This window comes from Agelaius phoeniceus, chromosome 6 (assembly GCF_051311805.1).
Source record: "Agelaius phoeniceus isolate bAgePho1 chromosome 6, bAgePho1.hap1, whole genome shotgun sequence".
Taxonomy (NCBI): domain Eukaryota; kingdom Metazoa; phylum Chordata; class Aves; order Passeriformes; family Icteridae; genus Agelaius; species Agelaius phoeniceus.
Window position 1 is genome coordinate 26,899,334 of NC_135270.1, and position 14,147 is coordinate 26,913,480.

At 49.1% G+C, this 14,147-nt stretch overlaps 1 protein-coding gene across 3 annotated transcripts in view; it reads left to right on the forward strand.

The window, feature by feature from the left end:
* Window positions 1–3,230: 3,230 nt before the first annotated feature.
* The window catches only part of TYRO3 (TYRO3 protein tyrosine kinase), a 41,958-nt gene continuing 31,041 nt past the window's right edge, over window positions 3,231–14,147 (forward strand). The window contains exons 1-4 of one of the 3 annotated variants that reach the window (XM_054634778.2): window positions 3,231–4,162; window positions 7,426–7,609; window positions 9,674–9,774; window positions 13,787–13,957. In XM_054634778.2, coding sequence (XP_054490753.1) covers window positions 4,075–4,162; window positions 7,426–7,609; window positions 9,674–9,774; window positions 13,787–13,957 — 544 coding nt within the window. In that variant the 5' untranslated portion in view covers window positions 3,231–4,074. The remainder of the gene's footprint in view (window positions 4,163–7,425; window positions 7,610–9,673; window positions 9,775–13,786; window positions 13,958–14,147) is intronic. The other 2 variants (XM_077180177.1, XM_077180176.1) reach the window with 2 other exon arrangements.

A 14,147-nucleotide genomic window follows, 5' to 3' on the forward strand; every position in this document is an offset into this window, starting at 1 on the left:
CAAAAGACAGATAACACATATGATGTGTTAGTTTATCACTTCTAAAAAAAAATAACCATCCCAGACATGTGGAGGAACAATGTTTGGGCTTGGGGTGATGATTATGATTGAGCTGGGGCCAAACTGGATAACCTTGAAACTTAGAGAAAAATCCAAATTTAGATCCACCAATTTCCACCTAGTTTCCCTCATCTATACCATGCCACCTGCCACACCCAGGCAGAGCTGGGAGAGTTTGGGAACCAGGAAAGGATCAGGCCAGAACTCAAAGCTCAGACTCATACCTGATATCCTGGTATTCTGAAGACAAAGTAAATGCAGGTCTTTAATTTGTATTCACATGGAAAGTTAAAACCAGCACATATGAAAGATGTAAGAGCTGGACGAGGCTGAAACAGAGAGGCTGGAATATTTCAACACAGTTGCTTGCTGAAGAAGGTGGTTGAGAGGAAGACAAGAAAGGAGAAGGGAGGAGATGGTAGAATAATATAAATTCAAAGAGAACAGAGTTCAGCTGTATCTAAGAGAATTCCCAAATGAGCAGCATAACTCAGTTATGCCCAGACAGAGGCAGGATGAGTTTCAGCCTTCTTGTGAGCTGCTGTTGCTGCTGTAGCCACACGTGGCTTTAAATACCATACTCAAGGTCTCGGGATGGCCAGTTTTGTCCCATGTGTATGCCAAGATGAAGAGTTATATTTGGGTCCTCAGAAGTGGCCACGTTAAACACTATTATTATCTGACATGAACAATCCATTATGATGGGTTGGACAGAGAATGGAGATAGTTTATTCTCAGTTTAGTCCTTTTCAGTGACCTGAAAAGCCATTGCATTATCCAGTGGCTCTCAAGCTGTGTCCTTGTCAAATTTTGGAAAGTCCTGAGGGTTTGTGCTTCCTCAGTCACTGCATTCTGGGCCAACCTTGGGACATTAATTTGAGAGCTGCAAAAGCCCTCACACTCAGGGAGCGTCCTCCCATCACTTGCTGTAGCCTCCGGTGGTGACCAAAAAGCTGGGAGCAGCTCTTGTTCTAGCCTGGGACTAAATATGCTGGCTTCAACAGATCTCCCATTCAGGAAGCACCTGAATATCCATCCTGGGTCTGCTACATTGTAGAGCAGAGCTACTCCTGTACTCCTGCAACCCTTGAATGCCACTTCATCCTTGTTCTTGCCATTGCCATGGCCTCCCGATGCAGGATGAGGAATCTGCCCCCTAGCAATGGAGGGGTTAATGCTGCTTTTCAAATCCCACCTCAGAGGATGGAGCAGACAAGTTCTTGAGTCCCAGTGCAAACCAGGCAGCTCTATAGAAAACACCTTGTATAAAACACAAGGATTTTCTACCCAGTTGCAGACTGACTACTTTGACAGTGCAGCAGTGGTATATTGCCAGCAGCTTTTGTTGAACTTTTAGGGCTATGGCTTCTTATGTGGAAATGGGGATTTGCTTTCTCACTGGGATAGCCTATTCCAGATGTCCTGTTGGGTCTCAGGAGTTAGAAAAGGCTTAACAGTAGAAGAAGGTGAGGAAGTCCAGCAAATACTTCTCTTCCTTCTGCCTTCTCACTTTCCCCTCCCTCCCTCCCTCCCTTTTGCCCTTTTTTTTCTTTTCTTCATCTTCAGAAGTCTCCCAGCACTGGGCATTCACCTCTGGATTATTGTATAATAATAATAGGTATTCAGGCATTTTCTGGAATATACCTACACTTCCCAGCGCGTCTGGTGAGATGTGGCAAAACACTATTGCAGCAGAAGTAAGGAAAGAATGTAATCCAGAGAGCCAACAGCTGTGTTCTGTGTGTGTGAACAGTGAGCACTGTCACTGATGTTACAGCCTGAAGAATAAAGCCATGGTGCTAATTCAGTGCCACAAGAGGCCAAGAGAGTTTATTTGTCTCCAGTTCCTAAAAACATTTAAGATTCACCAGTTCCTTTGCTTTCGGCATGGTGATACTGTACTCCTCTGCAAGTTTTCCCACTGCAGTTTGCACTTCAACTGGCAGTGTGTGCAGAATTTCAGTCCAATTTTCATATGGCTCTTCCTGCCTATCACTGTTAACACAAAGTCCTTCTCAGAACAGCTAAGTCAGATCTCTTGATGGGGAAAATCCCCCTTGGTCTACTGCTTCCAGCAAAGCTTTGCTCTCTTACACCAGCCCTGAATCTGGCCTGTGCCACCATGCTACAACTGGAACACTTCCTGAGCCCATAGGACCAGTGTAGTGTAAGCCTCTGTAATTGTAGGGCTGGAAGAAATCCTTAGAAGGAAAACACCATAGAAACATGTCATTATTCTAATGGCCATTATTTTTTTTCTCATGAAACAACTAAGATCTGCAAAAGTAGCTATCTTCTGGAGGGTGCTATTGCCCTAAGTGCAGAAAGAGACCATGTAGCTGGATGGATACCTGGGGAAGAGGCAGCAGCGACAGCAAGGGTGCATGAAGCTTTTAGCGAGCACCAGCACAGAACCTCTCAGCCCAAGAGCTGCAGTGATCCCGGCGATTTCCTGTCCCCAGGTGCAACTAGACTTCCCACAAGCACTCGAATGGATGGCTTTGTCAGTGTCTCCTCCCAGCTACCTCATTGCAGCAGGAGGCACTGGGGAGGGAGTGACATTTCTATTCCAGTAATGAAATCTTCTTGGCATTGCTCCAGTCCCCTAGGAATTCCTATCAGAAATGCAAATTACTTGAGAGGGGGAGTGAAGATTAGACTTTGGAATGGAATTATATGAGCTAGTTGTGCCTCAGTTTCTCCTTCCCCTCCTGGGGATAATGCAGATTCCCTGCGTTCCTCCGTTTAGCCAGGTTTCCACAGTGTTTCGGGTGCTGCTGGGCAAGTGCTGCACGCTGATGGCTGTGGCAGATCTGAGAGCTGCATCGTGTTGTAACGATATTGCTCCTTATGGCGCCTTTTAACCCAGATTCTCACCGTAACTCCTACGAAAAAGCAGCGCTAGATTCTTAAAAAAACTGTTTGTAAGTGACTTTTTCCACGCCGTTCTACTAACCCTGTGGCAGCAGAGACCTCCCTCCTAAGCTCTCTCCCTACTTTTCCGCTAGCAGAAAAATGGTCAAGGCCGAGTCGATCCTGCCTGAAGGGCACGGGCGGATCTTCTCACCTTGCCGGTGCTCCTCCACAGCTCAGCTGCCTGGATGGGGTGACCGACATCCGCGGAGCAAGGGTCCGAACGGTGAGGAGAGTGTGGCCGAAGCGAGGAGCTGGAGAGGGCCGGCCGAGGGAGATGGGGCTGAGGGTGTTTGTGCATGAGGCGGGGCTCCGCTCATCCCGGCAGAGCCTCGGCTTGAGGGGGCTGAGTCCCGGTGGTCCGGGGCTGAGTTCCCAAGTCCTCCTCCCCTGGACGGCTGGATGGCGCGCTGGGGCTCCAGAGGGGCCACATGGATGTAGGGGTATGACCGGTGCCCCGGCAGTTCCCGCGGATGTGGGTCATCGCTCCCGGCGCTCTGGAAACCAGGCCGCTCGGCGGAGCAGCCCTCGGGGGGCGCCGCCTCCACACACCTCCCCGACCGCTGCCGCTGCCGCCCCGCCCCGTCCCGTCCCTCCCTCCCGGGGGCTCGGAGCCCCGGTCCCGTCCCGGGGCGGCGGAGCGGGGGCGGCGGGCGCGGTGATTCGCCGCTTCGGGGGCGGTGGGCGCCCGGCTCATGCATATTCATGATGTGATGTCAGAGGGGGAGCACAGCGCGCGGTGACCGCCCGAGAGCGCCATTTCCTGAAGGAGGCGGCGGCGGCTGGGCAGGGACGGACGGACGGACGGAGCGACCCACAGAGTGGCGCCGCGGCGGCCAAGCCGGCAGGGGGAGATCGCCCGGCGGCGGCGACCGGAGCGGAGCGGACCTGAGCCGACTCCACCGACCCGCCCCGCAGCAGGTTCTCCCGAGGCTCGCCCCGGCCGGAGCCAGAAGTTTGAGCGTGCCCGTAGCCGGCCGGGCGAGCCCGGTATCGGGCGGCGACGCGGGGCTGCCCCAGCCGCTGTCGCCGCCGCCTGCACGGGCGGTGGGAGCCCCCCGCGGCGCCAGGAGCCGGGGAAAGGATGGTGGTGCGGGAGAGATGGAGCTGAAGCGGAGCATGGCGATCCCGCGGCTCCTCGTGCTGGGACTCTGGGCTGCGGCACTCCGGGACGTCGCTGCCGTGGCAGGTGAGCGAGGCTGACAGCCCGGTGGCGGCGGGGCACTGCGCCCCGAGACCCCGGGTGCGGCGGGAGGGGCTGCAGGGCACGGCTCCTGCCGCCGGGCCGAGTCTCCCTGCGGGCAGCTCCCGCTCCGCCACCTCTACGCGTGTCGACAGCCCGCTGAGGGTCGCCGGGCAGGAGCGGCCGGGCGCGGCGCCGGGGCGCCTGGTCCGCCCGGTGCGGCGGCCGCGGAGCCTCGGGCAGCCACAGGTGGGGTCGGGGCCGGCGCATTTTGCCCCTCCCGGCCGGGCACGGGCGTCTCCGCCGCGTTTGTTGGGCCAGCGACGTGGCGCTCGGGAGCCGGCGGGGAGCCCGGGCTGTGCGAGCCTCCCCTGCCTGCGAGTAGAGCAGCGAGTAATCCTCGCCGGGGCTCGCGGAGGCATTGCTCTGGTGTGTGCCTAGCGCGGGCCGTCGCCGAGGAAAGCCGGGCGCTAGCGCATTCCTCAGTGGCTTTTGTTGTTTTTTTCCGTCATGAACTCATTTTCCGAAGTTTCACACCCCGGTCGGCAGGGAAAGCAGCGTGCTGGAGCGTCTCGGCGCCCCGGCCAGCCTCCTCCCGACTTGAGCGGGAGTTTGGGCTCCTCGCTGTGTGTGGAGCGATGTGCGTGCAATGACACGGAGCTGTGGAGGCTGTGGCACAGGCTGGATCGCTAGATCAGCGTCCTAAGGAATCTGAGGAGCAAAAAACCTTTACCCTGCATGCATGAGCAGACGTCTTCCTTTTTCTCCACTCCCAACCTCACAAAAAACATATTCTGTTCCTAGGAATTAAAATATTCAGAGATAACAAGTTTGAAAAGCAAACAAACAGATGTGTCATGTATTTTGACAACTAGTGTGTTCACTTGCTGTCAATTCAGACAATTGCTTGATAAGTCATTTAAAACAGTTCTATTTCCTACCTATACATTTCACAATCTGCAGCTCTTACAGGTAGGCTTGGCGGAACCTATTTGGATGAAATGACTTCTTTCACAGTTGAATCAAGAATGTTGTCAGATGAGAAATTGTGAGTGGGAGAGTAAAACGAGGAATAGGTGGAAATTAAAATTCTTATGTGATTCTTCCTGATACCTGCAGGAAGAGATGCTGCGGCCAAAACTGCGTTACTGACCTGTGAAGTTATTAAAAATACCTGACCTGTAATTCTTCATTTTGGTTGAAATTGATGGAGGGATTATACTTGGGCAATATGTACAACTCTGACTGAACACTTGTACTGTATGTTAATTTCCTACATCATTGATTCCTCTGCTAACTGAAAACCATATAGAATCTCTAACAATATTTCCTGGTTTAATTTATGACTAACTCTTTCAGCAGGGCAGTCTGAAGGATGTTGAGTAGTTTGATTTTCCATGAAGGCACCTGTAATGAAAATGTCTGTCAGTTTCTGCATGTGTAGCAGCCTGGCTATATCAGTTTTCTGTAACACTGAGAGAGCTGCTATGAAGATTTCACGTATTATTCCAGTGCTTTGAGTGGTGAAAGGGAGGGTGCTTTCTGGCATGCACTGGGACATGTAGTTTGTGTCACATTTAAGTAATGCAAGGTTAGATCATCCTCACCCAAGCTGATCAAATCCTTAGCCCAGCAAATAAGCTGTAGCAATTAAACTCAAATGATCAGCTTGCCCATTTTCCAGTGCTCTCCGTGAATTAGTTAAATGAATAACAGCAGATAGAAAGGCAAAAGACTGAGTGTCGGGAAACCAGCTGGGGAATCTCATTAAAGAAAGGAATAAAGACCTTCTGCCTGTGTTCTGGGTTTTCTCCTAGACTACTGGTACTCATCTGGGTACAGGCTGCTGGTGGCAGAGCGCTGGCTGGTCCCAGAGTGCTGGCTCCCCTTCTCCCAGCTGTTACAACCACGCTGTGAGCTCCTCTGCCCTGTGAGGTGGTGCCCTCGTGGCTGTGGGAGGGTGGCGTTTTAGCAAGAAGGGAAGTGGCAGATGTGAAATCTGTGTTGGATTGCTGGAAAGGCTGTAACAGAGTTTGAGAGCAACAGGGCTGCTCACTAAGCAGCACTTTCTGACTGGCTCTGTGGGTAGCAAGGCATCCTGTGAGAAGCTGACCAACCAGTGAACTCTGTGAAGTTGTAATGTACTGTAATACGTGGCCAGGCAAGAGTGATGGAGTAATTTTTTTCTGAAGGACATGGAGTCCACTGCCAGGGCATAATACTGGACTAGGCTAGACCTGTTCTGGTCTGTCAGTCCTGTGCCACTGCATAGGAAATAGCCACTCTCCCTAACAAAACTAACTTTACATTTATTTTCTACCTTCCTGCTTTCCCACGGTCTCCTTTGATCTTCTGGTTCCTCCTTTATATGCCTGTCTTTCTTAAATGTGCTTAGATAGTTGGCTTCCGTGTCTTCTCATGCTAACAAATTCCATACATTCACTTCTGCTTGAGGGAAACACTCCCCGTCCACCCACACACGTAACAGTGCTCTCGGGCAAATTCTGATCACTTCTGTGTCCATAAACCTGAGCAGCTTCACCAGCTCTGGCCCTGCTGCTTTGGGGTGCCAATGGTGTAGCTCTGGGTACAGTGGGGTCCTTTGGCTGGACTGAAGGGTCCTCCAGGCGGCTCATTCAGCACACACCCACATCACGCAACAGAAATATCTGTTCTCTAAACAGTTCTGCTCCTCAGTGAGGTATGGTGTGGAATAGGCTTTGTTTTCGTGGGTTTTGCAAATTGTAGAGAAGCTCTCTGTAAGGCAGGAGAACAGTGTATGCTGAATAACAAAACATAATTGATTCTTTCTCATATCCACGCTCTTTGCAAATGCATACAAGGGAGCAAGCACGATGTTTTCTTAGCAGCACAAGAACAGCATAGCTTAAATCCAGGCCTGGGGAAAAGAGGGAGGTGTGGCAGCGTGTTGAAGGGATGCAGTTAGCACTGCTGGATCATTGACACGGCGAAGCTCCCGGCGTTTCTGCGCGTCTCTGCTTGGGCACTGCTCTGCAGAACATCACCCTGCTGTTACACAAGTTGAAAAAATCCCCATGTACATGCTGAACCACCACTTTTCTCCAGCAATTGTGCTTCCAGTGCTTGCATTTGCTTAGCAGACATAGTAGAGCAGTGCTGAGACTAACACACTCCTCTGCAGCGTGTGCTGGTAGGGTGTGTAATTCCAGACCACCAACCTAGAGTAATTTGCTGTACTCCAACCCCCCTTCTTCTGGGGGTGGGGCGGAGTAGTATTTTTTTTTTAGGTATGAAATTTACAGGACCTCCAATCAAATTAAAGGTGTCCCAGGGTCAACCCGTGAAACTAAATTGCAGCCTCGAGGGAATGGAAGATCCTGAGATGTTGTGGATCAAGGACGGAGCAGTGGTGCAAAGCGTAGACCAGGTGTACATTCCAGTAGATGAAGAACACTGGATCGGCTTCCTCAGGTACAACAGATGCAGAGAAGGAAGAATATCATGGAAACTATTGCACAGTTTTCTGCTGTCAGCTATATCTCTGCAACTGCAGTGCCCTCAGTGGGGCAAAGTCCTTAGCTCTGCCGTTCACTGTGTGGCAAGGGCATAACTGAGAGCAGAACTGAAGCCACTGAGTGCTGAGATTTTATCCACTAGAACCATATTGGTTTTCTGACTACTGTGGGGACAGGTGCTTTGCTAATGCTTGTGATGCTTGAGACCTGACTTCAAGGTGAAAGGATGGTCTTGCTTTGTTTGTTCATCTTGTTCTGCCATGCAGCAGTATAAATAGGTTTTCTCTCTTGTACTCATCCTGTTCTCTTACTCTCTCTCTTGAGCTGTCAGTTTGCCTAAAGGGTGAGGATTGTTGATTGAAATGATACTCCCAGGACTACATCCCCTTCCTTTGGGGAGGAGTGTTTGTCCTCTGAACCATCCCTGATTCATTTTGCAATGAATCCTAATCTATTCCTAATACATTTACACTATGTGATATCAGTCCTGACCCATTCAGAGGCATGAAACTCTTGTGCAAAGCAGATCTCTATACTTTTATTTCAGCAGAAGAGGGATGTCAGCTAGTTCTGGAAGTACTGAGATAAACAAGACCCAAGGTTTTGCTCTGTCTTTTTTTATGCATTAAAAGAGCTTGTACAGACAAATATACCAACACCACACCACGAGAGCTCAAAACTGTTGACTGACTGAGAATCACTCTTCCCTGAGCTCTGGCTTCATCTCCTGTTACATTTCTTGGATTGACACTGCACAGGGTCTCCAATTCCAGCAACTAAAAGTCTTTGTGTTAAAGCTTGTCTGTAAAAAACATTTTGGTAGGAAAAACATCTGTGCACAGTAGAACTATTGCATAACATTATGTTGTGGAAACAGTTTGTCTTGAAACTATACTGTTTACTTCCCCCCAGTTCCACTAGTTAACTCTGTCCTTCACAATCTCATTCTGATCTCCTTTCTTGCCTCTTGTTTTACTCTGCTGAGAACTCTCTCTGCAGCACCAGAGATAAGTTAGGGTGCTAAATCTGGATGTATCTGAATCTCTCTCTCCTTCTTCCTTTCTTCTCCTAAAGAGACCATTTCTATCACCCACACGTGACTCTCTGCTGTGATCACTGTATTTCAGAACATGGGCAGGACAGCTGATGCCATTTGAAGGTCCAGGTCTGAAAATCAGGCTGTAGTGGGTCCATTGTGTGCATTTCAGCAAACTCTCCCCCCTTTCTGTCTTCCTTCCTGAGACATCCTTCCCCTTCTCCTGGAGGACTGCTAGCCTTAGAAAGGTGGGCATCAGCTCTGCGGGGGATCCCTGCATGGCAGTGGGTGCGTGGCTGCACGGCCTGCGGGGAGCAGGCAGCACTGGTGCACTGACGGGCTCTCCAAGCCACACTGTTGCCTTTGGCAGCTGAGACCTCATTGCTTTGGTACCAAATTCTGTCCTTGCTCACCATTCACCAGCATAACCCCTTGAAATCACAAACTGGGAGGCCCAAGGAGTTTTGCAGCGTGAGCCACTCTGGAATCGGGATAGTGCTGAGCACAGTTGAGGCAGGGGGACCCTTTTCTGCCCCATCTGTTCCTGTACAGGCTGTGCCAGTCCTGTTGCCTGAGGCAAAGCAGTCCAGCTCACCAGAGGTTTGCAGTGCAGAGTTTCCTGCTAGCTCAGATGTTGTAGGCCAAGCTGTCGCACTTGAAAGTTAGCTAGAGTCAGTATTCAGGATGGAGATGACCTCTTCCTATCCTCAGAGGATGCAGATGACTGGTTTTCTGCGAGAATGTTTTGGACGAAGACTGTCTGCTCTGCAAGGACTTTCTCCACCCACTTTAGAGAGGACCCTCCCATCTCTGCTGTTTTGCCATGTGCTTTGTGCTGGCTGGCTGTTGATCTCCTCCCCAGAGCTGGCTGTGTCTCAGTGGGTGTTTTCCATGCATCTGGTTTGCAAAACACTGGAGGGTCCTTTGGGGCAAAAACATGCTTTATCCACATAAAATATCGATATGGCTTTTGACTTTTTTCAGCTTGAAATCCGTCGAGCGGACAGATTCTGGGAAGTACTGGTGCCAGGTTGAGAACGGGGGGAAGAAGGAAGAATCACAACAAGTGTGGCTCATAGTGGAAGGTAAGGAGGAGTAGTAGTGCTGGTTTCCTTTCATGGCTGACCCACCAATATGCTCCAGGTCGAAGTGGTGAGAGCAGATTGCTCCAGTGACAGGCTTCTTGGCTCTGAACCATTGCTGCTGACTGCAGGGAAATCGCTACAGAGCAGGAGTAAGAACTAGGAGAACTGCTTCAAAGGGCAGAGCTGTCTGTTCATTGCCTTCTGGTTTTATTTTGGCATGTTAGGAAACAAGATCTTTTTGTGCAAGCACATTTCTTTCTAGCTTTTAAATCCATTGTTGTGGTCATCTCTAAATAATTCATAGAATGGTGAATAGTTCAAGTTGAGAGGGATCCATGGGGCTCATCTGGTCCAACTCACTTCTCTAAGCAGGGTCACAGTCTGCTTCTGTGTGTCAGCCGAGCAGGTCTTTGTGGGCAAGGTAGAGTTTTAACACAGTTGTGAGTTTTGTGAGAAGGGCTGTACATCAGCACTTCATAGCTGTGGCTGCTCTGTGTGGCACTTTTCTGTCTGGAGTTGTCTGATAGGAATGGCTTCTACATGGCTGCTAAATATCACCCAAGGCAGTGTGGATTGGTGGCTTCTTACTTTCTCTAGTTTCATTTCCCTTGAGCCATGATTCTGTTAGATCCTCTGTTAGAAGCTAGTAGTCATAGGATGGCTTAATTTTTGTGAGGAAGTTGACAGGAATGATGCATTTTCAGCAAGAAGTGGTTTTTTGGATGAATTTGGTAAAATTATGGGGCAGAGCTGAATTAACAGTCCTAGAAAGGGGGGAGTATGGAGGGTGTTGTGGGAGGTGATGTGGTCTGGGTGTTTTACAGCAAAGGTCTCGCTCACTCAGAGCATGGGAACATTCATAGCAGCTCTCACTAGAGGAGTAACACATTCTGCCTTCCATAAATCCCAGGCTTTTGTCCACCTAAATTTTACTGCTTAAAACACTCTCTTGTGTGGAGTTTCTATTTCTATCCAATTACCATGGTCTGCTCCAGAGGTGGCTGCATTTGCATGGTGGGTGCATTAGGAGTGATTGGGTAGCTCACCGTGCCAAGCTGTCTGAAATAAACATGCTGCCTTTCTGGACTGCACAGGCAAAAAGTATCTAAGTCACAAAAAACCAGCTACAGTTAGGTAAGGTGGAGTATGTTGAGAATGAAGACCAAAGCTTACAGCAGAAGTGAAAAAAATTCAACCAGTTGCCTTTATGAGAAGAACAAGTACAGGACAAGGTAGTTAAACTTGAACTGGGCACGTAGTCATGTGTAAAGGGAGTTGGTGGATATAATTAAAAATTAACAAGTAGTGATAAGGGGTGGAGTTTAAAAAATGTGTCAGCTCTTAGCATAAGAAAGCACCTGGGTTTTCAGACCCACCTTCACTGTTATCTCTGTGTATTTCTTCCCTGGACGTGCCAGCTTTGTGTAGCAGTGGCTGCTCTATCGATAACAACTGTCCTCTGACTGAAAGAGGATCTTTACTCTGGTGATTTGCAGCCTTCACTAGGTGCTGACATGCCTCAGTGTGGCACACAAACAAATGTGGACTATTGGTGATCTAACTTAAAGTGAGCTTGACTGCATTTCTCTGCTGTGTAATAATATCTGCTTAGGCAGTCTGTATCTGTCAGATTTTCTAGCAATGGTATTTGAACTGTCTTTGTAATAAAAATGTTTGATCTTATGAAACACTTCTTTGAATTTACAAAACCAAAACTGTTTTGAACCTGTTTCCTGGTTTAGAAACTAATCTCTGGCCTTACTGAGAACATGATGGTGTTTGATGGCTGGAGAGGTGATCTCAGAGGCACACTGTGGAGTGTTAAAAAATGGACTGCGTTTCTTACAGAGCTTTCTGTCTCAAATTACACCTCTGACTATGTGGCTGTTCCTGGGGCTGCTAGCCCATTGTGGCTACAGTCAGAGACCAAGCCACACCTGTATGGGCATATTCCCCTGAATCAATCAACACTGTCTCGAAACTGAGCTGCACATAAAAATCAGCCTTAAAGGTTGGATACTGCGTTGGAAGAGGGGAATAGGCGGGATGATTTCCTTGTTTTTCTGTTGATTTCCTGACTGCTGGCTGCTCAGTGCCTCCGTGGGGCGTCTGTGAAAAGGATGTGCTGACACTCACCTCTTGTACCAAGAACTGGGAGGCTAAATGTGTCACAGGCAGTGAGCTGCCCAGGTAACATACGGACGGGGGAGCAGTGCGAGTTCCTCAGCTGGATGAGTCAGCTGCACTCCCTCAACTATGAAAGTTTCTAATTGTGGTCTTGTCTGCTCTGTTTAGCTGCTCCCAAAGTGAGAAAACCTGCCGAGCTGGGCAGGATCTTCCTGAAAGTTTACCTTGGGTGTCCTGACAAATGGACAGGAGGCAGGGATCCTGCTCACAGGTAGAGAAACGGTGATTATTTTCCCCTCTAATCTTCCTTGGAGAAGGAGGGCAAAGCAGGCAGAGGTGTCACTGCTGGTATCTCAAAAGCTTACTCATTTTTATTGTTTATATATGAGTGCAATAAAAAAAATGAAGTAAAATATGTCAGCAAAAGCAAGCAGTATGCCATGACAATGGATATACGTGTCCCGAATATTAGCCTTTGCAGAGATAGGCACTCTCGTTCCTCAAGAGACTTGGGTTTAGACCTGTTTTAATCTGTTCATTTACTTACTACTCTAAGGGAAGGAGGCAAGGAAGGCACAAAGGAGCTGCTACCTGAAAGATGAAACTGTGACTGGACAGTCAGTGAAAGACTGAGGAAAGCACTTTTGTCTGTAGCTTGCAGGAAACGTCAAGTGTTAGGCTTCTAAATCCCTATTAGGAACCTGTATTAATTGCCTGCTGGTGGAGGCACTTGGGCCTGTCATCTTTGGCCAGGGTCAGACTGTATAATTTCAGGATGTGAATGCACAATGTTCCTCTGTTTCTGTGAGGCAACAGATCAGCAGCTTCCAGAACACACTTTTTCCAGCTGAGAATGCCTGATTTTGGTTGGGGTAAGTGGTGTTGGGAGCAGCAGTGTTTGACACACAAAGATTTCTGTATAGAAGGGAACTGAACATTTCTCTGGGCCTTCAGCTCTTCCAACAATCACCAGAAGTGATTGGCTGTCCTGCATGGTCAGCACTGCTGCTGATGGCTGCTGAAATTTGTGCCACTGGTTTGGAGCAATGAAACCACAAGAGCTTTGGCATTGCCCATAAGAAGAGCCACATCTCTTGATGTGTGGAATTACACTCAGCTATTGCCATTTAGAGATGACCTAAGGTAGGTAGCATTGCAGCTACATTCTGCTCCCCGTGGGCCTAGCCTGATACCTGTTGTACCAACCAGGAGTCTTTCCATGGTGGGGAGCAGATAATTACTGAGAGAGCTGTGTCCATGGATAGCCTTCAGCTCTGAAACAAATTACCCCTGGCTCTGAGGCAGCCCGGTTGTCGTGTTGTCACAGTGTGCTGGAAGGCATCTCCATTCAATTAAGCTCCAGAGAGAGAGCATTGTAAATGCTCCAGTCTCTCACCACGAGGATTCTTCCCTCATTCATGGCTTTGTTAAAGCCGGCAGTTCAACACTTTCTCAAGCTTCAGTTTTTAATGCATGGCAAGAGGTATCTGCAGCTGGATTAGCTGTCTTTTAAAGTGGTGTCTGCCACCACTAAAGTTATTGACTGTTGCCTCTTTAAAGTCCATTCTCTCCAGCTGAAAAATTGAGAAAATACTACCACTAAAAGCTGTTTCATAGGGGAGTCTTGAATTGAAAGTGGTTTTTCAAAGGCATTGTGGGAAGAAAGTACTCTTTCTGTCTGACTTCCAGGAGTAGTAGTACTTAGGTGTTCATGCCCTGAGGTGATGAAGCATATCTGACCCTTGGTTTTTGTGAAGGCCTTGGAGGGCGTCGGATTCAGCCTAGCAGCAGGACAGATGGATGTCCAGTGTTGGGCACTGGTGTTAATGGAAGTAAACAAGAGGCGGTTGCTCCAGTTATTGTCACTTGTCTGTTGCTTTTCCAGGTGTGCCCTACTTTACTGTGGAACCTGAGGATGTGTCTGTGTCCCCTAATGCTCCATTTCATATGGCCTGTGCTGCTGTTGGTCCCCCTGAACCAGTGACAATTGTCTGGTGGATGGGAGACTCGAGAGTGGGGCTTCCAGACGTCTCCCCCTCCATCTTAAACGTGTCAGGTAAGGTTGCTGCCACTGCAGGGGATCACTTGGAGCATCAGAAGAGGAGAACAGCTCTCTTCTGATCATGCCCTGTACGTTTGGTAGCCACACAGTGTGGGAATGATGTTTAACTCTGTATTAAAGGCTGAGCGGTCATGATCACACATGATCACACACAAAGATTATCTTGAGGAGCGGTGGTTGCCCA